The sequence below is a fragment of the Podarcis tiliguerta genome (genome assembly GCF_965153285.1).
Source record: "Podarcis tiliguerta genome assembly, chromosome: 18".
Lineage (NCBI taxonomy): Eukaryota > Metazoa > Chordata > Lepidosauria > Squamata > Lacertidae > Podarcis > Podarcis tiliguerta.
The window spans coordinates 784,817-810,000 of NC_139551.1; the positions used below are offsets into that span (position 1 = coordinate 784,817).

The 25,184-nt window shown below is 47.9% G+C and overlaps 2 protein-coding genes across 3 annotated transcripts in view; both read right to left on the reverse strand.

Moving 5' to 3' along the window:
* Positions 1-303: 303 nt before the first annotated feature.
* Positions 304-17,128, reverse strand: LOC310668250 (lon protease homolog, mitochondrial-like; the record flags this gene model as incomplete). The annotated part of the gene is made up of 8 exons (XM_083421274.1): positions 304-672; positions 1,592-1,756; positions 3,877-4,085; positions 5,164-5,329; positions 5,443-5,583; positions 7,461-7,625; positions 8,639-8,722; positions 16,997-17,128. The coding sequence occupies 8 exons, from the start codon at positions 17,126-17,128 to the stop codon at positions 505-507; spliced, it is 1,230 nt and encodes a 409-aa protein (XP_083277400.1). The 3' UTR covers positions 304-504.
* Positions 17,129-18,632: 1,504 nt separating this feature from the next.
* The window catches only part of PIK3R2 (phosphoinositide-3-kinase regulatory subunit 2), a 20,051-nt gene continuing 13,499 nt past the window's right edge, over positions 18,633-25,184 (reverse strand). For both annotated transcript variants that reach the window (XM_083421517.1, XM_083421518.1), the window contains exons 12-16: positions 24,951-25,093; positions 23,738-23,914; positions 23,407-23,478; positions 22,146-22,316; positions 18,633-21,052 (exon numbers count right to left, since the gene is read on the reverse strand). In XM_083421517.1, the coding sequence (XP_083277643.1) occupies positions 20,863-21,052; positions 22,146-22,316; positions 23,407-23,478; positions 23,738-23,914; positions 24,951-25,093 (753 nt within the window). In that variant the 3' untranslated portion in view covers positions 18,633-20,862. The remainder of the gene's footprint in view (positions 21,053-22,145; positions 22,317-23,406; positions 23,479-23,737; positions 23,915-24,950; positions 25,094-25,184) is intronic.

The following is a 25,184-nucleotide window of genomic DNA, read 5'->3' on the forward strand; positions in this document are numbered from 1 at the left end:
CAAACCATTTTTGGAAGTCAGACTTCCATTTTTCCAAATGGATTTTGCTGACTGGCAATTGCGCCTCAGTTGATGCCAATTTTTGGTTCCCGGACGGTTTTCCAGAACAGACTACGTTTGACAACCGAGGTTCCCCCGCATAGCCTTACCCTGCAAACTTCTCTCTCGCGGCCGTCTTCGTGCGATGTGCAATTTCTTAACTGGCAGGGACCACACAAACACCCGCAGCAGCGACTCTTCCCCACTTCCGTCTGCCGCAGTTACTTGTGCCGCCCTTTGCTGTTTCAACACATTCCACAGGACTTCTTTGCGCTGGAAATTTCACTCAAAGGCTTTTTAATTGCTTCATAATTCACATCATTTGGTGTGCAGCACATCTCGTGGCAACGGAGGCATAATTGGAGGGTGGCCCGCTCTCTGCTGAGTCCATCTCTTCCACCCGGGGCCGGAGCTCAGACACGGCAGCGGCGTGAGGAGGAACAAAGGCAGCGAGAGCCCAGGCGCTCAGGCTCCTCCCTGGGAATCGCGCTGTGGGAAAACAATGTCAAAGATCTCCTTGTAGTGCTCGACGAAATGCACTTCCAGTCCTTCCATGATGAAGTCGGCAAGGTCGCAGTAGTCCTTCTTGTTCTCCAGAGGGAGGATCATGCAGGAGACCCCGGCTCGCTTGGCCTGGGAGGGGGATGAGAAAGGCACGGTTAATGGGAATTGAGCAAAAATACATTTAGACCACTTAGTTGGAGGAAAGGGCAATGACCCAAAACCTCAGAGCGGTTTGCAAAAGAATAAAATCAAGGAAAGTTAACTACAGTGGTGCCTTGGTTTAAGAACAGCTTAGTTTATGAACAACTTGGATTAAGAACGCTGCAAACCCAGAAGTAGGTGTTTTGGTTTGTGAAATTTGCCTTGGAAGCAGAACATGTTCCGCTTCCTGTTGAGTGTAAATTGAGTTCCCCGCTGCTATGGGAAAGCATGCCTTGGTTAAAAAAAGCTTTTCTTTTCATAACGGACTTCTGGAACAGATTAAGTTCGTAAACCAAGCTACCACTGTATTTTAAACATGCTGAAAAGAAATAAAAAATGACAACAAGCTAAAAACCAGCTTAAAACACAGGTTTTAATCTGCAAAATGGGGCAGGGCAGGAACCAACTTATCATTTATTGAATTTACTGGTCCTAATGGTCAGGGGTCCCTTCACCGCCCTCTACCTGGGAGTCTCAGGGTGGTTCACAGAATAAAATCAAGCTATAAAACCACAAAATACCTAAAACAAAAACAACCCAACAGCCACCCCCACCCTCCCAAAAAACACCTTGTAAAAGGGCATCAGAGGTCTTGTTGGCTCCTGTCCCAGGACAGCTCATTTGGTATGGAGCTTGAGCCTCTTAATCTCGGGGCTACGGGTTCAAGCTGGGCAAAAGGATTCCTGCATTGCAGGGGGTTGGGCTGGATGAACCTGGGGTTCCCTTCCCGACACTACCATTCTTTGGGATAAGAAACGGTAGCCTAATAGACAAATGCTACAGGAACGCAGAATGGAGAACAGTTGGCAGAGTCAATGAGCAGGATCAATCCCCAATCCCTGCTTACCGCAATGGTCTTCTCCTTGATCCCTCCGACGGGAAGGATCTTGCCGGTCAGAGACACCTCCCCGGTCATGGCCACGTTCTGCCTGGCGGGCTGCCCCATCGCCAGGGACAGCAAGGCCGTCACAATGGTGCACCCGGCGCTGGGCCCGTCCTTCGGGGTGGCTCCCTACGCACAGAGAGGGAGGCAAGGCTTAGTCTGCGCAGATCAGAGACCAGGAAAGGATGGGGGAATCGTGACGCTTTCAAACTAAGAGTGGTGCCTGCTCTGGTTATCTCCCGCTTGGACTACTGCCATGCGCTGTCCGTGGGGCTACCTCTGAAGGTGACCAGGAAACTACAACTAATCCAGAATGCGGCAGCCAGACTGGAGACTGGCAGTGGAGACCACATAAGACCGGTCCTGAAAGACCTGCATTGCCTCCCAGGATGTTTCTGAGCACAATTCAAAGTGTTGCTGCTGACTTTGAAAGCCTTAAACGGCCCTGAATCCCTGAAGGAGCGTCTCCACCCCGGACACCAGGGTCCATCTCTCGGTTCCCCCCCAAGAAGTGAGGTTACAGGGAAGCAGGCAGAGGGCCTTCTTGGTGGTGGCACCCCCCCATCAGATGTAAAGGAAATAAACAACTATCTGACTTTTAGAAGAAATCTGAAGGCAGATTCTCTGTTTAGGGAAGTTTTTAATGACTGATGTTTTAATGTACCGTATTTTTCGCACCATAGGACGCAGTTTTTCCGTCTTAAAAACTAAGGGAAAAAGTCTGTGCGTCCTATGGAGCGAATGCAGGGGGGGAGGCAGGCAGAAAAAGCCCCCAAGAGCCACACACAAGCTTCGTGTGGCTCTTGTGGGCTTTTCCCCAGGAGGAAGAAGGGACTGACGCGGTCAGTCAGTCCCTTCTCCCTCCTCTAGAAAAGCCTTGCGCGCCTCTCCAGCCACGGGAGGCTGAGCAAGGCTAAAGAGGAAGCCCGGAGCAAGGCTAAAGAAGCCAACTTTTAAAAAATCTCTCTATCTCTACCTCTTTTTCTTTTTTCGTCCTTTCTCCACCCCCTTATTTTCCTCTGGATCAGTGTTTTTATTTAGATTAACGTTTTAGTTTGGAGGGGGGGAATATTATAAAAAAGGAACCTTTGCAGCTTTTATTTTAGTAAACAATAAAAACAGATTAAACAAAACACAAGAGAAGGAACTAGCATAGATTGAAGAAGAGAAAAGGGAAAGAGGGAGGATACAAAGCCATTTACCAGAGGTAGATCTTAACCCTTGCCTCACCTGGGAGCTTCTCTGGGCAGGAATTCCCTCGGCTTAAGTGGGGTGAGGCAAGAGTGGCAGGTAGGGGGGTACCTACCTAGACAGTGAAGCCACATGTCTCCCCAATGAAAATTGGGAGTGGGCATTGTGTGAAGTGGCTGTGGATCTTCAGCCGCAGAAGTGTAGGACTGTATAGAGTTGGGAGGGCCACCCGAGGGTCATCTAGCCCAGCCCCCTCACAATGTAGGAATCACAGCTAAAGAACGCCAGGCAGATGGTCCCCCAACCGCTGCTTAAAAGCCTCCAGTGGTGGAGACCCCAAACACCTTCCGAGGTCATAGAATTGCAGGGTTGCAAGGGAACCCTAGGAGTCATCTAGTCCAGCCCCGGTGGACAGCGTGCACGATCCATCCCGTTGCGCAAGGCTAAAGATGCTGCTTAAGGCTAAAGAGGAAGCCAAGGCAGTGAGCGGGATGGATCCCGCTCGCTGCCTTCTCTTCTTCTTTAGCTGCGCTGGAAAGGTTTAGCTCCTGGCTGGAGAGGTTGAGCGGCTATGGATCCCGCTCGCTGTCTTGGCTTCTTTGCTCTTTGGGGCTGGGGGGGGGGACCCAGGCTTACCCCGCAGCCCCGAGAAGCTCTGGGAGAAGCAGACAGGCTGCATGCAGCCTGTCCCTTGGTCTTTGGGGCTGGGGGGGGGGAATAATATTTTTTCCCTTGATTTCCCCCTCTAAAAACTAGGTGCGTCCTGTGGTCCGGTGCGTCCAATAGAGCGAAAAATACGGTATTTTTAATCTGGCTGGGGAAACCCAGGCAGATGGGCAGGGTATAAGTAATAAATAATTATTATTAAGCTTGGAGGAAACCCATTATGGCTCTATTGTTTCCTGACTCAAACGCTTGAGAGGGCAAAAAACAGCAACCTCGGTGCCACCAGCACAAAGTGCTCCATGAGGACTAGAAAGCTTAATGACTATTTGTTTGTGGTGGGAGGAAGAGGAAGAAGGAACCCCGCAGAGTGCCCCGGCCTGCCTCGTTCCTACCTCCGGGACGTGCAGGTGGAGGTGAGACGCCACCAGGAAGTCGTTGCCGGGTTCCCTCTCCATCAGGAAGGCCCGGGCAAAGGTGTAGGCGATCTTGGCGCTCTCCTTCATGACGTCGCCCAGCTGCCCGGTGACCTCCAGGGAGCCCTCCTTGCTCTCTCGGTCCTTGGGGCGGCGGAGGGAGGTCTCGACAAACAAGGTGGAGCCGCCTGGGAGGGGGAAAGGGGGCGAGACATAGAGTGGGACCAAAAACCCAGAGGTAAGAGCTGGGGACCCAGCCAGAGGGGCCAGGCACACCTTGAAACCTCCAGTGCCCCAGATAGAACGCCACGTCTTTTATGAATACAGGGGGACCTTGGTTCTCAAACACTGAAAATCCGGAAGTAAGAGTTCCGTTTTCCGGCTGTCGGCTATTATTTCTGGGGCGCCTGCACCAATCAGAAGCCGCGCCTCGGTCTCCAAACACTTTGGAAGTCAGACAGATTTTCGGAAAGGATTAAGTCTGGCCAGGGGTCAGCAAACTTTTTCAGCAGGGGGCCAGTCCACTGTCCCTCAGACCTTGTGAGGGGCCGGACTATATTTTGGAAAAAAAGTATGAACGAATTCCTATGCCCCACAAATCACCCAGAGATGCGTTTTAAATAAAAGGACACATTCTAATCATGTAAAAACATGCTGATTCCTTCCGCAGGCCGGATTGAGAAGGCGATTGGGCCACATCCGGCCCCCAGGCCTTAGTTTGTCTACCCATGAGTTTGGCACTTTGGCTTTTGCTCTTTATTTTGCGTTTTTGTTTTTGAGGCATCTCCAGTTAATTTGTTTTTGTGACTGTGTGGAACTCAGTTTAGCTACTGATGGATTGATTGTGTGACTGCGGAAATGGATAAAAGCCCCCCATCCAAACAATGACTATCATCAGTGCAGCTAAGAAAAAACTTTAATTTTCAATACTGTCTTATTTATTTTATAGTACAGTACATTGATTCTTGCTTTCGTTTTATGGCTCAGTGGTCTCATTAGATAGCAAAATCCACGTTCAATTGCTGTCTTAGGGCTTCTCAAAAGTCTGGAACGGATTAATCCCTTCTGCATTCCTTTCTATGGGAAACCGCGCCTTGGTTTTGGAACGGACCTCCAAGTTTTCAGCGTTTGAGAACCAAGGTACCACTTCATTGGGAATTGTATTTTAATTTTGACATTGATACAATGAGGCCAGAATTGGATTATTGTAATTGAAAACTAATAAAAAAATGATGCAAAGAGAAAGAGAGGCGTTTCGAGTCTCACCCATGGCGGTCCAGGCCAGCCCCATCACCACCCCAGGGGGGGTCACGTCATACATCCGGTCCACCGTGAAGATGGGCTTCCCGACAAAATCCTGGAGATTTTCGGGCGTCACCTCCACCTTCTCCGCCTCCCCGCTGACAATCTTGTACGCCGATTTCCGCAGCACCTGAGCGAGCAAATGGGATGGGGGTTGGAGCCCTTGTTTTGGGAGGTGGGGGGCGACACAAGGCCTCAGCTCTCCCCCCTTCTCCACCAACCAAAGGGGGGGTCCCCTCTCACCTTCTCCACCTGCTTCTGCAGGTTCCTCACCCCGCTCTCCCGGCAGTACTGCTTAATGAGGACAGTCAGGACGTCCGGCGTGATGCTGGTCTTGGCCTCATCCAGACCGCACAGGACCCGGGCCTGGGGGACCAGGTACCTCTGGGGGAGGGAAAGAGAGATGGGGTCAGGCCCCCCCACAAATGACACAAAACCCTATGCAGTGGTACCTCAGGTTACATACGCTTCAGCCTACAGACTCCGCTAACCCAGAAATAGTACCTTGGGTTAAAAACTTTGTTTCAGGATGAGAACAGAAATGGTGCTCCGGTCCCATTAGCTAAAGTGGTGCTTCAGGTTAAGAACAGTTTCAGGTTAAGAACAGACCTCCAGAACAAATTAAGTACTTAACCTGAGGTACCAGGATATAAAAATATCCTGAAGATCCCAGGCCTCAGAGAGGTTAGGCTGGCCTCAACTAGAGCCAGGGCCTTCTCGGCTGTGGCTCCGATCTGGTGGAACGCTCTGTCCCAAGAGACCAGGGCCCTGCGGGACTTGACATCTTTCTGCAGGGCCTGCAAGACAGAGCTGTTCCACCAGGCCTTTGGTCAGGGCGCAGCCTGACCCCCTCCTCTGGCAATCTGCACAGAATCTTGCTTAATGGTTGCCATCAATTTGATTTTAATTAATTTTTATAATGAAAGGTTTTTAGAATGTTGGATCACTTTGATTGTTGTTAGCCGCCCTGAGCCCAGCTTTGGCCAGGGAGGGCGGGGTATAAATAAAATTTATTATTATTATTATTATTATTATTACCATACACAACTACTGGGCAAAGAACTGTTCCTCCTCTTGAAGATTTGGTGTCCCTCCTGAAGATTTTGTTAAAGCTTTCTACCAAACTGGTGCTACATGCGCCTAAATGGCACGACTAGACATTTGCTAATCATCCCATGGCTCCCACGTCCTCAGACCTAGAAGGAGTTCCCCAGCCCTGGTCCCCAAGCACCTTTTGCAAGCAAACAATATGCTCTACTGCTAGCCTACGATCCATCTCTAGGTGTCACAGAGCCTGCTGGTCAAGCATCACACAGTTCAAACTTGGAGTTAACTCTTTATGAGCAAAAGCACGATATCCACAAGCCTAAGGAGCAGGCCCCTATTTTGTGGGACTTGAAATTTAGAAAATTTGGGGGGTGATTGCCCACAGTTTTGGAGCTTTTTTTGGGGGGAGGCAGAAAATTGCTCACCCAACTGCCCAACACTGCCTAAGCCAATGGTCACTTACCGCTGCCAATCTCCCACTCACAGAATCCCCTGTCCCCACTCTGCATTGCCCATGTATAAGACAGCTACAAATTTTTGACATTGATTTATCAGAAAAATAACTTGGCTCATACACGGAAAAGTGTGGTAGATGTCATAAAGGAACACCCGATGATATAAACAATCTGGTCCTCATTGAAACCTCATTTTCCCTCCATCCCAGAGTGAGTTGTGCTGAATGCCCAGCCTCTGGGGCTGTTCCCACCCCCCTGAGTTGAGATCCTTGCATTGTAGGGGTGGACTAAATGGGCTCTGGGAGTCCCTTCCATTTCTACCATTCTCTATAGAAGCCCAATTCTTAGGAGCAGCTCACCTCCCGCCCTCTTTTGTGGGTCTCGCAAGAAGCTAAACCCAGAAGCGGACTTAAGCCTGGCGCCTGCTAAAAAGGCCATTTCACTCCCTAAACCCATCGCAGACAAAACAGCCTTTCCGCAAGAGCCGGGCTCATTCATTTTAATAAAAAAACACCTATCTTCTGTCTGTTGCTCTTTAAAAAAAGGGCATTTCGCTCCTTGTTCTCCCTAAACTCATCGCAGACAAAACCGCCTTTCCGCAAGAGCCAAGCTCATTCATTTTAAGCAAATTCCAGACGAGGCCCTGCGAGACCAGGGTTCGAATACCCCTGCTGCTTGGCTGGGGCTTTCAGGGTTTGAGGGGCACAGACTGAGCCCGGGGAGGGGGGGCCCTAGGGGGCTGCCAGGCCCAAGGCTCACCTCCGCGATGGCCAGCTTCTCCTGCGCCACGTAGCCCGAGATGTTGATCATCTCCATCCTGTCCCGCAGGGGCTCCGGGATCGTCTCCGTCACGTTGGCCGTGCAAATGAAGAGCACCTGGGGGGGGGGGCACACGAGGCGGAGAGCGCGGTTGGGCCTGGGCACCTGGGCAGACCCACAAAGCCAGACCAGAGCCACTCTGGCCTTGCGGGCACAGAGAATGGCGCTCCGTCCTGGCTGCTTTGCGATTCATGTGCAAGAAAAGGGGCAGAGATAGGAATTTGTGTAAAAAGGAAGGGTGTTTAGCCCACCAAAAAAACCCACCTTTTCTGCTAGGGATTACAGGGACAGAAATTCCCCCCAAAAATATATAGTTAAGTTGCTTCAACTGTGACAGCCAAAATAAGAAAATCAAATGACAATTTTCTCTCTCTTTTTTTTTGAAGAAATTATTCAGATTATTTGAAGAAATACTACAACACGAAGCATCTGTGAGCAGGACTGGAACAGGAAAATTCAGAGACGGTAGTGTTACGATTTTGACGTAAGAAGAGGGAAGACGAGCTGCGACAAATGCGGGGAGGGTTAAGAAAAATGTCACAGGGAAAGAGGTGGGAAACTGGTAATTTAAAGGATTTAAAAAAAAATTATGTAGTGGAATTTCTGGAAATTGGGTAATTGGGAATTTGGAAATTTCTGGAGATTGGGTAAAACGTTTTAAAAAGACGAAAAGCAGTATATAGAAAAATGTCCATCCCAACTCCCCTCACCACAGATGTTTTCCAGCCTCGTGATGGCGAATCCGTAACCCCCAAGGAGTTTCTCAATCCCGGGCTCCCTCCCCGCTAACCACTGGTTCTGCTGGGGGGCCCAGCCAAACACCCCCCCCCCACCGAGAAGTGAGGCTACAGGGGAACCAGGCAGAGGGCCTTCTCGGTGGTGGCACCCGCCCTGTGGAACACCCTCCCACAAGATGCCAAGGAAATAAGCAACTATCTGACTTTTAGAAGACAGCTCTGTTTAGTGACATCTTTAATTACTGATCTTTTGTTGGAAGCCGCCCAGAGTGGCTGGGGAAACCAAGCCAGATGGGCAGGGTAGAAATAATAATAATAATAATCATTATCATTATTGCCTCGTTCTGCCCCAAAATACCTCCAAGGAGACCTTCTGCTCACCTCCCGCCCAAGACGTTGCTGGAGCTTGCTGAGTTCATACTCTTTCTTCAGCAGAGAGAGGGCTTTGTAGAGGCGCTTGGGAATCTAGGAGGAAAGGAAAGAAACCCCCGTGTGTGTCTCTTCGTGGGGCCAGAGAGCCTTGGGGTTCAGGGGAGGGCGAGTCACGCCCAAGAATTCTTGATTCGTATTTTTCTAGCCCGCCTTTCTCCCAACGTTCAAGGAGGCGCCCGACATTTTAAACACATCATTATAAAATGAAATCGTTACTAGTTAAAAAAAACAATAGTTTGAACGAATCACAAGCACATCTGGATCCTTGTTATAGCAGTTCTCTGCTTTATATGAAATTAATTATCTTTGCAAAACGATAGTGCTGCACATCTGGAGCCAGGAATTAAAACAGCAGCCCAAGTGTCCAGCATCGCCTGCACCTAAGTTTCCAAAGACCTGCCTTGAAATATTTCCCGCCTGGAAAAATATTAAGGGGGGGGGGGAGTACCGAAGCGGTTTTTAGCAACACCCCCCCCAAAAAAAATCCCCCAATGCGGCTGCCACCGAGGAAAGGTGCGACAGTAAGTAACCAAACAAACAACTAAACCCCTGTGTTGCAAACAATTATCAGTTATTTCCAAGGCAACACGATATCCAAGTACAACAATGCAATATCAATATAAATTCTTTGTATAATCTATAATATCAATATAAATAAAACCAAAAGTACATACCCCATCTATATGGCGAATGGAATTATAAAACAACCACACCTACGGAGCAGCGGTCAGAAAGTTCTGCAGCCCCTTGCCTGTTGCTAGAAACCTAAAAAGCCGACCCCAGGTGAGGCTCATCAGCAGGAGATTGAGCTTAAAGACACAGCACAGTTTAACAGCCAGAAGGTAAAGAATCAAATAAAACAATTGAGATCCAATTCAGAATTAAGTCCTCCCGGATGAATGGTTTTGAACATAAAGATAAACCGAGATTCTTGCTGTCGTAAGCGTCTTTCATAATCTTGTCTAATACTTATGGCTTTCTGATTCACCCACAACACCGTGAATAATAAATCCGTGTCAGAATGGTTATGAGAAACAAAATGTTTCCACAAGAGGCGCCTCCAAATTGCCTCCGTTCACACATTCGTAATGCCAGTTTTGAGGCCCCCCTTTTGGTTTTATTTCATATTTCATACTGAATTGTCATTATAGCTCATGCAGGTCATTATAGCACATGCAATTCATTTGCAGTTTATGAAGCACGTCTGTTCCGTCTGCTGTGGGTATATCCGGAATCACTGCTCACTACGTCTCTTTGCAGACCACTTCGGCCGCGCTGGACGTCATAAAACAAAGCTTTACGGCTTGTTTTCACCAGATAAGAATCTGACCCATTCCTTCTTTCAGAGACTTCCACAGTCTACAAAGACTTTCAGAGACTGATAAGACTTACTTTCAGAGATTTCTGAGATTCTGCTTATTTGGTTTTTCATATTGTTCAATGTTCCGTATAGATTATACAAAGACTTTACATTGATACTGCATTGTTGTACTTGGTCATCGTGTTGCCTTGGAAATTACCAAGGAAAGGTGCTCAGCAGAGGCCCTCAGGACCCGGCAGATTACCGTATTTTTCGCACCATAGGGCGCACCGGACCATAGGGCGCACCTAGTTTTTTTTGGGGGGGGGGGAAATAAAGGAATTTTTTTTTATTTTCCCCCCAGGTGCGCTGCGCTAATCCTGAAGCTTGGGGCGTATATATATATATGTTCAATAGCCTGTCCCTCAGATTTACGTCAGTTTAAACACAATATAAAATATATGTATAAAAGAAATATGTATTCAATAGTTCGTCCCGTCCTTCAGATTCACCTGTTTAAAAATTATGAAATATATTCAATAGTTTGTGATATATATATGTGTGTGTGTGTGTTAAATAGTAGGAGAGACAGACAAAGATCTCGGCTCTTTTAGATTCACAGCTCTTTATTGCAGCAGCTAGAACTGTTCCTGGAGTCAGACTGGCTGCAGCCTAGCCGGCTTCTTTATATATAAGACTAAGTGACTTCTAACACTAACAACTTCCAACTAACGGACTAACCAATCAGTGAGCGGCACTTCTCAATCTAGGTGGACCTGAGTGAGAACTGCAGCTAATCTTAATACATTATATATGTTATATGGCATGTGGGTGGCGCTGTGGGTTAAACCACCGAGCTTCTTCGGCTTGCTGATCAGAAGGTTGGCGGTTCGAATCCCCGCGATGTGAGATGAGCACCGCAACCCCAGAGTCACTCATGACTGGACCTAACAGTCAGGGGTCCCTTTATCTTTATATATAAGAATTTTAATATATATTCAATATATTAATATTAATATGTTTTCAATAAATTCAGAATTCAAAAATCAAATTGGGTGGGGAATACGGTACAGAAATCTAGACTTCCAACACACCACCTAATTGTTGGCCCAGCCAAACCACAACGTTTTTGAAAAATTTGGCCCCTGTCCACGATTCCTCTCAGGATGTTCCCTCAGAGCTATGAATCCATTATGTTGCAGGTGCATTTTTAACTTTTTGATCCAGCAGAACCGAAGCTAAAATACATGCGCCCCATTGATCAGTCATAGGTCAAAAAAGCATTCAGAAGGGGCCGTGGTGTTCCTGGGCATGTCTAAAGTTTGCCCCTCACCGCTGGCCTTGGCGCTGAGGTAAACCAAGGCAGGCCTGGCTTCTTTTTCAAAATAAAAAACCCACCCCTCAGATTTACCTCAGTTTAAACATGAAAAAGATAAAATACATGTATAAAAGCAATATGTATTCAATAGTTCGTCCCGGCCCTCAGATTTACCTGTTTAAACATGAAAGATATCAGTTATATATATATATATGTTCAATAGCCCGTCCCTCAGATTTACATCAGTTTAAATGCAATATAAAATATATGTGTAAAAGAAATATGTATTCAATAGTTCGTCCCGTCCTTCAGATTCACCTGTTTAAAAATTATGAAATATATTCAACAGTTTGTAATATATAGATATATGTGTGTGTGTGTGTGTGTGTGTGTGTGTGTGTGTGTTAAATAGTAGGAAAGACGGACAAAGATCTCGGCTCTTTTAGATTCACAGCTCTTTATTGCAGCAGCTAGAACTGTTCCTGGAGTCAGACTGGCTGCAGCCTAGCCGGCTTCTTTCTATATAATACTAAGTGACTTCTAACAACCTCCAACTAACTGACCAATCAGTGAGCGGCACTTCTCAATCCAGGTGGACCTGAGTGAGAACTGCAGTTAATCTTACTACATTATATATGTTATATGGGACGTGGGTAGCGCTGTGGGTTAAACCACTGAGCTTCTTCGGCTTGCTGATCAGAAGCTTGGCGGTTCGAATCTCGCGATGTGAGATGAGCGCCGCAACCCCAGAGTCAGTCATGACTGGACCTAACAGTCAGGGGTCCCTTTATATATGTTATAAGAATTTTAATATATATTCAATATATCAATATTAATAGATTTTCAATAAATTCAGAATTCAAAAATCAATTTGGGTGGGGAATACGGTGCAGAAATCTAGACTTCCAACACACCACCTAATTGTTCGCCCAGCCAAACCACAACGTTTTTGAAAAATTTGGCCCCCTGTCCACGATTCCTCTCAGGATGTTCCCTCAGAGCTATGAATCCATTATGTTGCAGGTGCATTTTTAACTTTTTGATGCAGCAGAACCAAAGCTAAAATACATGAGCCCCATTGATCACTAATAGGTAAAAAAAGCATTCAGAAGGGGCCGTGGTGTTCCTGGGCCTGTCTAAAGTACGCCCCCCACCGCTGGCCTTGCCGCTGAGGTAAACCAAGGCAGGCCTGGCTTCTATTTCAAAATAAAAAATAAAAATGTATGTGACAGTAGACACTTCAGTTTTAGCAGTCAAGCAGAACTGAAAATAATAAGGGGGGAAACCCTTCTGTGAATCCCCCAAAATCACTGGGATCATTAAATTATATGTGATTTGCAAAGGTGTGTTTGCTTTTAAAAACGACGCAGGTTATGGTTGTCACTTGGCAAAGGAATAATCCAGGTGGGGCAGCTGCGGATTTTCCATCATGGCCGCACCATCGCTTCTGGTGCACCGTTAACAGGAGAGCCTTCCTATTCCTCCGCCGTTAAGGGAAGTGGAATGGGGGAATGTTTGCTCCGGACAGCTCCCTTGAACCCGTCATGGCTGCCTCCTTTCTGTAAGAGTCTTGGGCAAGCAAACTCCCCTTGCCGCAAGGAACCTTTTCAAAATACAGAACCATGGTTTGCTGAACAACTCCTCTCCAACTCCTCGAAAGATTCCATCAACGGTGTCTCCGAAATATTTTACACACCACTTGGGAAGACAGGCGAACTAAGGCCAGTGTACTGGAAGAAATAAAGATCACCAGTGTCGAAGAGACGATTCTTCAACATCAACTTCGCTGGACTGGTCATGTTGTGCGGATGCCTAATGATCGTCTTCCAAAGCAACTCCTCTATTCCGAACTTAAAAATGGAAAGCGTAATGCTGGTGGTCAACAAGAGAGGTTCAAAGACTCTCTCAAGGAAAATCTTAAAAAATATAGTATAAACACCAACAACTGGGAAACACTGGCCTGCGAGCGCTCCAGTTGGAGAACAGCCTTTCCCAAAAGTGTCCTGGGCTTTGAAGACACTCGAACTCAGGACGCAAGGGAGAAATGTGCTAAGAGGAAGGCATGCTTGGCAAGTGCTCACCAGGATCAACTCCCACCCGGAAACCTATGTCTCCACTGTGGAAGGACATGGGGAACCAAAATATTAAAAATATGATAAAACATCAGACATTAAAAAGCTTCCCTAAACAGGGCTGCCTTAAGTCAGACAGTTGTTTATTTCCTTGACATCTGACAGGAGGGCATTCCACAGGGTGGGCGCCACCACCGAGAAGGCCCTCTGCCTGGTTCCCTGTAGCCTCACTTCTCGCAGGGAGGGAACCACCAGAAGGCCCTTGAGAGATGGACCCCGGTGTCCGGGCTGAACAATGGGGGCGGCATACAAATAATAAATCATAATCATAATCATAATAATTTATTATATATACCATGCCCATCTGGCTGGGTTTCCCCAGACACTCTGGGCGGCTTTCAACAAACAATCAAAACTACACGAATAGAATCATTCATTAAAAACCTCCTGACAAATCAATCAGTCAATGAGCAGGACCCCATTACAGAGACGGGGCAGAAAGACAGCGCAGAATACAAGTTCATTTCCAGTTGTTGTCGTTATATACTTATTAGTTTTCAATGATTAATATGCTTTAATGGAAAATAAAAACATATAAATATGTATGTATGTGTGTGTATATATAATTGTAACTGCAGAGGGTAAAATAAGATGTGGAAAAGGGGGGTGAATAGTACCCATATACAATACAATTGAAAAAACCCAGAACGTATTATGAGATTGCTATTGTAGTTGCCCTATAGAATCATAGAATCATAGAATCATAGAATCATAGAGTTGGAAGAGACCACAAGGGCCATCGAGTCCAACCCCCTGCCAAGCAGGAAACACCATCAGAGCACTCCTGACATATGGTTGTCAAGCCTCTGCTTAAAGACCTCCAAAGAAGGAGACTCCACCACACTCCTTGGCAGCAAATTCCTCTGTCGAACAGCTCTTACTGTCAGGAAGTTCTTCCTAATGTTTAGGTGGAATCTTCTTTCTTGTAGTTTGCATCCATTGCTCCGTGTCCGCTTCTCTGGAGCAGCAGAAAACAACCTTTCTCCCTCCTCTATGTGACATCCTTTTATATATTTGAACATGGCTATCATATCCCCCCTTAACCTCCTCTTCTCCAGGCTAAACATGCCCAGCTCCTTTAGCCGTTCCTCATAAGGCATCGTTTCCAGGCCTTTGACCATTTTGGTTGCCCTCCTCTGGACACGTTCCAGTTTGTCAGTGTCCTTCTTGAACTGTGGTGCCCAGAACTGGACACAGTACTCCAGGTGAGGTCTGACCAGAGCAGAATACAGTGGCACTATAACTTCCCTTGATCTAGATGCTATACTCCTATTGATGCAGCCCAGAATTGCATTGGCTTTTTTAGCTGCCGCGTCACACTGTCGGCTCATGTCAAGTTTGTGGTCAACCAAGACTCCTAGATCCTTTTCACATGTACTGCTCTCAAGCCAGGTGTCACCCATCTTGTATTTGTGCCTCTCATTTTTTTTGCCCAAGTGCAATACTTTACATTTCTCCCTGTTAAAATTCATCTTGTTTGTTTTGGCCCAGTTCTCTAATCTGTCAAGGTCTTTTTTAAGTGTGATCCTGTCCTCTGGGGTGTTAGCCACCCCTCCCAGTTTGGTGTCATCTGCAAATTTGATCAGGATGCCCTATATCTAACCTAAAACAAGTGCTTTTAAAAACGAATTCCAAATATCATTAAAAGTTTGCCTACGTTCTGCTTGTTCTGTGAACTGCCCTGAGACCTCTGGGTATAGGGTGGCATATAAGTTCTAATAATAATAATAATACGCTAATAGCCCATTTGTTCACGAGTTGCGAGTTTGTACATGCCTTCTGTCTGTTGCTCTTAAAAAAGAAGAAAGGGAGCAAACTCTGGTTCATACCTAACTGTGGTTTAGAGGGCGGTATATAAATTCAATAAATAATAATAATAATACAGTGGTGCCTCGCAAGACGAAAAGAATCCGTTCCGCGAGTCTTTTCATCTTGCGAAGCAAGCCCATAGGGAAATTCGTCTTGCGAAGCGCCTCTGCAAACGGAAAACGCGGCTCTCCCACGGCTAGCGGAGACCTTGCCGGCACCCAGAAGCTTGGGGCGCGCTGAGCTCCGCACGCCCCAAGCTTCGGGATTAGCGCAGCGCTCCGCTAGCCGTGGAAGAGCCGCACGAAGCCGTGCGGCTCTCCCACGGCTAGCGGAGACCTTGCCGGCACCCAGAAGCTTGGGGCGCGCTGAGCTCCGCACGCCCCAAGCTTCGGGATTAGCGCAGCGCTCCGCGAGCCGTGGAAGAGCCGCACGAAGCCGCGCGGCTCTCCCACGGCTAGCGGAGACCTTGCCGGCACCCAGAAGCTTGGGGCGCGCTGAGCTCTGCACGCCCCAAGCTTCGGGATTGGTGCAGCGCACCTGGGGGGGAAATAATTTTTTCCCCCTTTATTTCCCCCCCCCCAAAAAAACTAGGTGCGTCCTAAGGGCCGGTGCGCCCTATGGTACGAAAAATACGGTATCTTTGCAAAACGATAGTGCTGCACATCTGGAGCCAGGAATTAAAACAGCAGCCCAAGTGTCCAGCATCACCAGCACCTAAGTTTCCAAAGACCTGCCTTGAAATATTTCCCGCCTGGAAAAATATTAAGGGGGGGGGAGTACCGAAGCGGTTTTTAGTAACACCCCCCCCCAAAAAAAACCCCAATGCGGCTGCCACCGAGGAAAGGTGCGACAGTAAGTAACCAAACAAACAACTAAACCCCTGTGTTGCAAACAATTATCAGTAATTTCCAAGGCAACACGATATCCAAGTACAACAATGCAATATCAATATAAATTCTTTGTATAATCTATAATATCAATATAAATAAAACCAAAAGTACATACCCCATCTATATGGTGAATGGAATTATAAAACAACCACATCTACGGAGCAGCGGTCATAAAGTTCTGCAGCCCCTGCTACTGACTGCCTGTTGCTAGAAACCTAAAAAGCCGACCCCAGGTGGGGCTCATCAGCAGGAGATTGAGCTTAAAGACACAGCACAGTTTAACAGCCAGAATGGAAAGAATCAAATAAAACAATTGAGATCCAATTCAGAATTAAGTCCTCCCGGATGAATGGTTTTGAACATAAAGATAAACCGAGATTCTTGCTGTCGTAAGCGTCTTTCATAATCTTGTCTAATACTTAAGGCTTTCTGATTCACCCACAATACCGTGAATAAGAAATCCGTGTCAGAATGGCGAATTTTGTGGGCACCTCGGGTCTCCATTTAGGAATCCTAAGACCCCCTGTGGCAGTTGAATCAGGCCAAAGGGGGCGCATCGGAATCCAGCCTCCTGCCCCCCAGTGGCCAACGAGGTGGCGCCCCCCTGGGAAGACACCCCCCGCCCCCAAGCAGGACCCGTGCGCCACAGCAGCCTTTCGGAGCCACCCGTTCCTCCGAGTCCAGGAAGGGGGGTCGCACAAAGCCCCCCCCGTCGCCACTGCTAGCCCCCCTTCCTCTCTCGAAGCCCCCACCCCACCCGCAACGTGGGTGGCCACCCCTCCCCAACCCCTTTGCCCACTCGCCTGCGCGCAAAGCATTTGCGCTCTTCCTCTCCACCTTCGCTTTCCCTTTCCTCACCTTGCAAGCCTGCGCGATCTCGCTGGATCCGCACCACTGGTGCGGGGGGTAGTGGCAAGGGGCGCCCCCCCCCAGGGCGATGCCCCCCAGGCAGCAGAAAGCGGCGATGGACAGGAGCCAGCCGGGAGCCATGGCGAGGAGAGGGGCCGGGCTGTGCGCAATGGAAAGGCGGAGTGCGCAGCGGGGGCGAGACGGGCGGCTCTTTAAAAACTCCTTTCCCGGCTCCGCCCTTTCCCTCTTCTTCCTCCTCGCAACCCGTCCGTCTTCTTCTGCTGCGGTTTTGTGTGTGTGACTCAGGCGGCCCCTGACTTGCTCCAGAGGAGGAGGAGAAGGAGGAGCCGGATTTTTGGGAGGCCCCAGATCGGGAGAGTTAGGGGAAAGACCACTTTGCGCGCGCCTGTTTCAAAGCAACAACCAGCAAACGGTTTGGGGGCTTCCAGATGTTGCAGGTCTTCCAATTGTCCCTATTTTAAAGGGGAAACACCGTGTCCATGGACGACAGTCTTGCTGCGAGGGATCGCCAAAGAAAGAAAATATTTCCCAGGGATTTGCAGGGAAAAAATAGGTCGTCCCCCCACAAATAAAATACAATTGGGCCTGCATAAAAGGCGGATCTACACGGATCCTCATGGATCCTCCACTTTTTAAAAAATAATTCCAACAAATGCAGTGTCAAATCACACCTAGAAGGCACACCTACAAACTGGACTATAAAAAACGTGGATCCAACACTTTGCCGCGCTGCAGCACCAAAAAAACATGGATCCGAGACACGGATCCTCATGAATTCATATGATTTTTATATTAAAACAAAATAAAAACACCATGCTACTGTAGACCACATCTTAGTCTGTAGGAGGAACCAAAAAAATCACGCATCCACTGTTTCGTGGTGCCGCAATGGCGCAAAAACATGGTTAAAAACACGGATCCTCATGAATCCTCATGATTTTTGCACTAGATCAGCCCAAACTCACTGTCAAATTACACATCATGTCCAGGGGCACAGCATCCACCACAGAAATCACGGATCCATGGCTTCCTGGCCACACCGTGGCCCAAAAACATGGTTTTGAAGCACGGATCCTCATGGATCTTCACGCTTTTTGCATTGGGGAAACCCAAACTCACCATCAAATCACACATCATGTCCAGGGGCACAGACTGCACCACAGAAAACACGGGTCCACAGTTATCTGGCCACTCCATGGCCCAAAAACGTGGTTTTGAAGCACGGATCCTCATGGATCTTCACGCTTTTTGCATTGGGCCACCCCAAACTCACCGTCAAATCACACATCATTCCCAGGCGCACAGACTGCACCACAAAAATCACAGATCCACAGCTTCCTGGCCACTCCGTGGCCCAAAAACATGGTTCCGAAGCATGGGTCAGAGTGAGTCCAAACCAAAAGCCAGGCAGAACAGCTCTGTCTTGCAGGCCCTGCAGGCGACCCTTAAACTCACAGTCATGGGTTCGAGAACCGTTTTGGGCAAAAGGAGGCTGGACTAGATAGCCGTTGGGGGTCCCTTACCGTTCTTAATTCTGCAATTCATTACAAAACTATGCTTCTTCCGCCTCGCCTTCACGCACGAGGAGACCGAGTCGGAGGGACGGAAATAACTGCCCCGAAGCCACGTTTTGCATGAACACCTTTTATTTTATTTTTAAAGTACCGTACAAAACTTTGCTTTTAAATAATTCTCCCCTCCACCCCCCCTTTTTAATCTATGTATCTTACAGTAACAAATCTCGGACACAAATACACAACGGTTTTCGAGGGAACTTTCTCGTTTGCTTGAAACTTCGGCGGGGGTAGGAATAATTCAGAAAAATTCAACATCCAAAATTGATGATGGGGGATAGCAGGAAATGAGGATTTGGGGTGCGTCAAAATGTTATATTGCATATCTGTGTATAACCTAAAAAGGGGAAACGGTTTTTTGCAACTGGGGGCACTTTTGTAAAAGACTCCTTTGCACAATCGAGATGCACACTTGGGTTATAACTTTTTGACTTTCTCCCCAAAATACAGATTTCCTGTAGCCTAGAGGGATGAGCTTTTGCTTGGAAACATTGAAAAGGGGACTAATTCTTTCCCCAAAACGGTCAGCCTGAAAAGAAAAGTTTGGAGTCTGGTTGCTACTCATAAGTACCTGCACTTAAAAAAAAAATATCATGGAACATTTTCGAACTTATCCCAGTTGCCCGGAAGTTCCTGAAACGGCCGAGAATGTTCTGAAAGAATCCAAAAATCAGTCTATAAAAATAAAAGGGGAATTCAAAGGTTGTGGGAACTCAATGGCGTTTGCGGCACAAAGCAAAGAAAAGCTGCCACTTCGATTTATTCAAAGCAATAAGGGGCGTGTAATGTACAAAAAACGCACAAGTATTTGAAAGCTTGCAAGCTCCAAACGAAAAAATTTTCAAGCTCCAAAACGAAAAAAAAAATTTCAAGCTCTATTTTTGGTGTATTATAACCCGTGCTGTGCTTACAAAATGCATTATACGGTCCCCTAGGCAAAAATCGACTTATTGATTTCGAGAAGCGACCTTTCCCCCAAAGATTTGAAAATGGCAAGACGATTCGTTTTTAGGCAAAAGTTCGTCCGACTGAGTTGAGAGGTTGTCAAAAAGTTATAACCCTGGCTCACACACACACACACACATTTGGTAGGGTGCAAAAATATGGATTTTATTTGGGGGTGGGGAGAGGAAGAGAGCATTTCTTGGGGGGGGGGGGAGATCCCAAGGGGTTTCCTGCTAGGAAGACAAAAAGGAACGGGTCCTGGGTTCGAATGGTGGACCCGAACCAGGTCCGCCACACGCACAAAACACAACACATGTTACGCAAGAGGAAGGGAGATTTGTAGTGTTCAAATGGCTCTTTTTTGGGGAGGGAGGAAAAAAGGATTTTGCAAGACTACCCGCTCCAGGGTTTGGGGTTAAGAGAGCAGGCACACATGGGGTGTGCAAAGGGGAACCCCAATTTTAGGAAGGAGAGAGATTGGCTTGTTCCTGTTACCCCCGTTATCCGCCCCTCTTAGCTTGGTGGGGAGGGCAACAAATGGCTTTACGCGTAAAGAGGAGAAAGGGGGGCTCTGAGGACCCCAAGAACGCCCCAGACTTTTTCCTGGCACAGGAAAAGGAAGCCTCACGGGGGACGCAAAGCCTGCGCCCATTTTACAACCGTGGCAAACCGAGACACGGAAGCGAGTGGGGATTTTTTTTTTTTTTGGAGGGGGGGTTAGGATCTATTTCCCTGCCCAGCAGCTGGTAAAATAACTTGAGAGATAGGAGCCACACACCAGAGCTGGCTGCAATAGAGTTTTGTTTTCCTCTCTCTTTTTTTTTTGCATATTTAAGAAGAAACGAAACATAATTCTGCATAGGAGACCCAACGCCGTTTGGCTGGGGGGGGGGGGCCCGAGTGCGGAGGGCTGCGTAAAAAAAAAAATTAAAAATAGGAGCGCCCCCCTGCGAAACAAAAAGAGCCAAACCGTCCCCACGGGGACAGCGAGTACCAAGGTTTGTCTCTGCCAAAAAAAACACAAGATCTATGCCCGTTCTTCACAGATAAGGAACGCTGGGTGTTTTTTTAGGGGGGGGGGGACCTCAAAAAGCTTTAGGAAAGTCGCTGCCCCCCCCCCAAGTGGAGAAAGCATTCCTAGCACCAAAAAGAAAGGGAAAAGGTGGAAAGGAAAACAGCCCCCGAATGCTGCTGCAAAGGAAAGTAATTGAGATTATATATATATATTGGGGTTTGGGGGCGTAAGGGAGAGAGGGTATGGAGAGGGGGAAAGGGGCAGTTTTTCGGGGAGGGGACGGGAGGGTGGAGCCCCCCCCAGCCCGGCTGCCCCGGTCTTCATCTGGGGGGCAGGGGGAAAATGGGGTACGCCAAGGTGACGTTGAGCGAGTCGTTGTGTTGCACCAGAGAGGTGTGTTTATAGTGTAGGACCAGCTCCTTGAGCGAGGCATAGAGGTTGTAGGGCTCTGCAAAACCGAAACCCGTGGCCGTCTTGTAGATGACGCAGTGCTTCGTGTCGCCGTCGACCCTGCAGAGCGGGAACAGAAGGCGGAAAGCGTCAGAGAGGCGCTGAACGGTTCCTTTAAATATTAAGGTTCAGTATCGTTCCACAAGGGCGCTGCGGGTTCAACCACAGAGCCTAGGACTTGCCGATCAGAAGGTCGGCGGTTTGAATCCCCGCGACGGGGTGAGCTCCCGTTGCTCGGTCCCTGCTCCTGCCAACCTAGCAGTTTGAAAGCACTGCAAAGTGCAATTAGATAAATAGGTACCGCTCCGGCGGGAAGGTAAACGGCATTTCCGTGCGCTGCTCTGGTTTGCCAGAAGCGGCTTAGTCCTGCTGGCCACATGACCCGGAAGCTGTACGCCGGCTCCCTCGGCCAATAAAGTGAGATCAGCGCCTCAACCCCAGAGTCGGCCACGACTGGACCTAATGGTCAGGGGTCCCTTTACCTTTATCGTTCCACAAGACGGGCATCTCTTTAAAGGCTAGAGCAAAATATCATGATCTGGTTTCGCAGCCGTAAAGCGGTATAGCAGGTAATTTCCAATACAGTGGTACCTCGGGTTAAGTACTTAATTCGTTCCGGAGGTCCATTCTTAACCTGAAACTGTTCTTAACCTGAAGCACCACTTTAGCTAATGGGGCCTGCTGCTGCTGCCGCGCCGCCGGAGCATGATTTCTGTTCTCATCCTGAAGCAAAGTTCTTAACCTGAAGCACTATTTCGGGGTTAGCGGAGTCTGTAACCTGAAGCGTATGTAACCTGAAGCGTATGTAACCTGGGGAACCACTGTACAACTGTGAAAACTACTCTGAAAATTCATCATTCCAAAAATGTAACCTTCGTCTGGTTGTAAATATTAAGACGATGCCAGCAAGGCTGAACCTTTCCGTAAAAAAGGAAGAAGATTTAAATCGAGTCTTACTGACTAGTGATTTAAATCGTGAAGGGTCCCACTCTATGACTCCACCATCCCACAACTGCACAACTTTTCTCTGGCATGCACATAATAAAAGCAGGCAGCCCTTTGCCCCTTACCAAACCAGAAAAGCAATTAAAAACCAAGGCCTCGCCAGTGGGTTGGGATGGATGACCCCCCGGGGTCCCGCCCCGAGACTCACACGACGGAGCAGGCGTAGCAGCCTCGCTGGCTGCTCTCCCGGATGAGGAAGGTGCCGTCCCTCTTGCCGGCCAGCATCTCCTCGGCCTGCGTGCGGTTGATCTTGCCCACGTACCACGTCCGCTCCTCGTGGTGAGGAAGCTCCTCCTCGTCCTCCATCATGGAGTAGTGGCTGCGAAGGAGAGGAAAGGTTGCAGCGCGGCGCCCGGAAAAGAGAGACCCCCATTGGCCCGTCTGTGCCCAGTCCGGATGCCCAGCGCCCAGTTCTGCCCGTTCCCCAGTATGCTGCCTCCGACAGGGGACAGCCGAGGCGCCAAAAGGTCCCCAGATCGACGCCGATGGGATATGATGTCGAGGTGGAAAAGACCCACCGGTGGAAGGAAGGAACGGAAGGAAGGAAAAAGAAGGAAGGAAGGAAGGAAGGAAGGAAGGAAGGAAGGAAGGAAGGAAGGAAAGAAGGAAGGAAGAAAAGGAGGAAGGAAGGAAGGAAGGAAGGAAGGGAGGGAGGGAGGGAGGGAGGGAGGGAGGAAGGAAAGAAGGAAGGAAGGAAGGAAGGAAGGAAGGAAGGAAGGAAGGAAGAAAAGGAGGAAGGAAGGGAGGATAGAATAGAAGGAATAGAACTGCCGTTCCCCAGTGTCCTGTCTCCGACAGAGGACAGCCAAGGCGGCAAAAGGTCCCCAGATCAACGCCGATGGGACATGATGTCGAGGAATGGAATGGAAGGAAGAACGAGATGATTCTTCTAAGGATGGAAATGTTTTGTGGGCCGTTTGGGGGAAAATAATAATAATAATATCATGGTTGTGTTAAGAATAGGAAAGTTACAAGGGAAGGGTCTGGGTGGTGGGGTGTCCGTTTTTATTCTTGTTTGCTTGTAAGAATAAAATGAAAGAGGAAGGAAGGAAGGAAGGAAGGAAGGAAGGAAGGAAGGAAAGAAAGAAAGAAAGAAAGAAAGAAAGAAAGAAAGAAAGAAAGAAAAAGAAGGAAGGGAGGGAGGGAGGACAGAGAAGGAAGGAATGGAAGGAAGGAAGGAAGGAAGGAAGGAAGGAAAGAAAGAAAAGGAAAGAAGGAAGGAAAGAAGGAAGGAAGGAAGGAAGGATGGAAGGAAGGAAGGAAAGAAAGAAAAGGAAAGAAGGAAGGAAAGAAGGAAGGAAGGAAGGAAGGATGGAAGGAATAGAAGGAAGGGAAAAAGGAAGGAAAGAAAGAGAAGGAAGGGAGGGAGGAAGGTAGGAAGAGAGAAGCTGCAAATGAAATAAACTCACTCCTCCGTCTCGTTCTTGATCCCCAGCCACTCGTTGATCTGCTTCTGCCGTGTCCCCTTCTGGGTCAGCCACCTGGGGGGAGAGGGAAAATATCAGGACCCCCTCGTAGGACGAGCTTCGCCCCTCCTTCCACCCGGTGGCGGATTCGAATCTCAGGCCGGCCCGATCGGGAGAATTCGAACCTGGGTCGAGCCTTGGGAGACAAAGCAAGGGGCTAGTCCTCATGGTTATGGGGGGAAAAGAGAGAGAGGCTGGTTTGGAGAGGAGGCGCCGCAGGGGCTGCCGGAAGCGGGTGCTCTAACCACTAGGCGGCCAGGGCCCTCGCACTCACACCAAGTATTGGTCGCGCAGTTTCCGCAGCTGCAGGAGATCTGGCTTGAGGCTGTTCATGCGCTTGTCAATCTCCCGGTTTTCGGACGCTTGCTGCTTCAGGTCTTCCTCCAGCTGCATTTTGCTGTCGTGGATTTCGGCAACGCGAGATTTCAGCTTCTCCGAATTCATCAGGATTCTGAGCCGGACGGGGAGGCGGGGTGTAAATGATAAAAGTGGTTTTAAAACATTATATAAATTTAAATTTATCAAACTCATCCGAAGACCTCGGGGAGGCTTGCAGGATAAGCGATATATGTAATAATAATAATAATAATAATAATAATAAGCATTGCATGTAATAATTTAAAAATAATAATGTGATAAATGTTGAAAATCAATAGAATTTATGGAATAATAATAATAATAATAATAATAATAATAATAATAAACAACCAGTGCTTGCAGGATTATTATTCATAATAGTAATAATAAGCAGAGCTTGCAGGATAATTCTATAGCAATAATAGTAATAAAGGGATTTTGCAAATGGAACCAGAATTGAGCCGTAGCGGATGCCCGTTAAATAATAATAGTAATTATAGTAATCATAATAACAACCGGTGCTTGCAGGGTAATCATTATATATGAAAACAGTAAAAGTAATGGGAATAACAACCACCACCACCATTTTAAAACGTGATATAAATTTAAATTTATCAAACTCATCCAAAGCTCCCGGGGTGGCTTGCAGGATAAGAATTATATGTACAGTGGTGCCCCGCAAGACGAATGCCTCGCAAGACGGAAAACCCGCTAGACAAAAGGGTTTTCCGTTTTTCAATGCGCTTCGCAGGACGAATTTCTCTATGGGCTTGCTTCGCAAGACGAAAATGTCTTGAGATTTTTTTTCGCTCCCCACCCCCTTTTTCTAAGCCGCTAAACCGCTAATAGCCTTTTAGCAGCTAATCCGCTAATCCCTTAAGCCTTTAATGGCCGCTAATAGCCGCTAATCCGCTAATGGGCTTGCTTCGCAAGACGAAAAAACCGCTAGACGAAGAGACTCGCGGAACGGATTAATTTCGTCTTGCGAGGCACCACTGTAATAATAAATAATAATAATAATAATAATAATAATAAACAACCAGTGCTTGCAGTATTGTTGTTGTTGTTGTTATTAATAGTAATAACAACCAGAGCTTGCAAGATAATTATATAATAAAAATAGTAATAACCGCTGGATCTCCTTGTCGTTCCCCTCCCGGCGGAAGCGGTCGATATAATCCCGGCTGCACTTCTCCTGCGTCTGGCACTGCTCCTCAAAGATCTTGATGGTCTCGTTGAAGGCCTCAATCGCCGTCCGCTTCATCTGCAGCTCCTGGGGGGCAGCCACAAGAGCAACCACAAGTGAGGCAGCTGCCAGCCCGTGTGGGCAATACCAAGGACACAGGGCTCCTATTGAGCAGAGC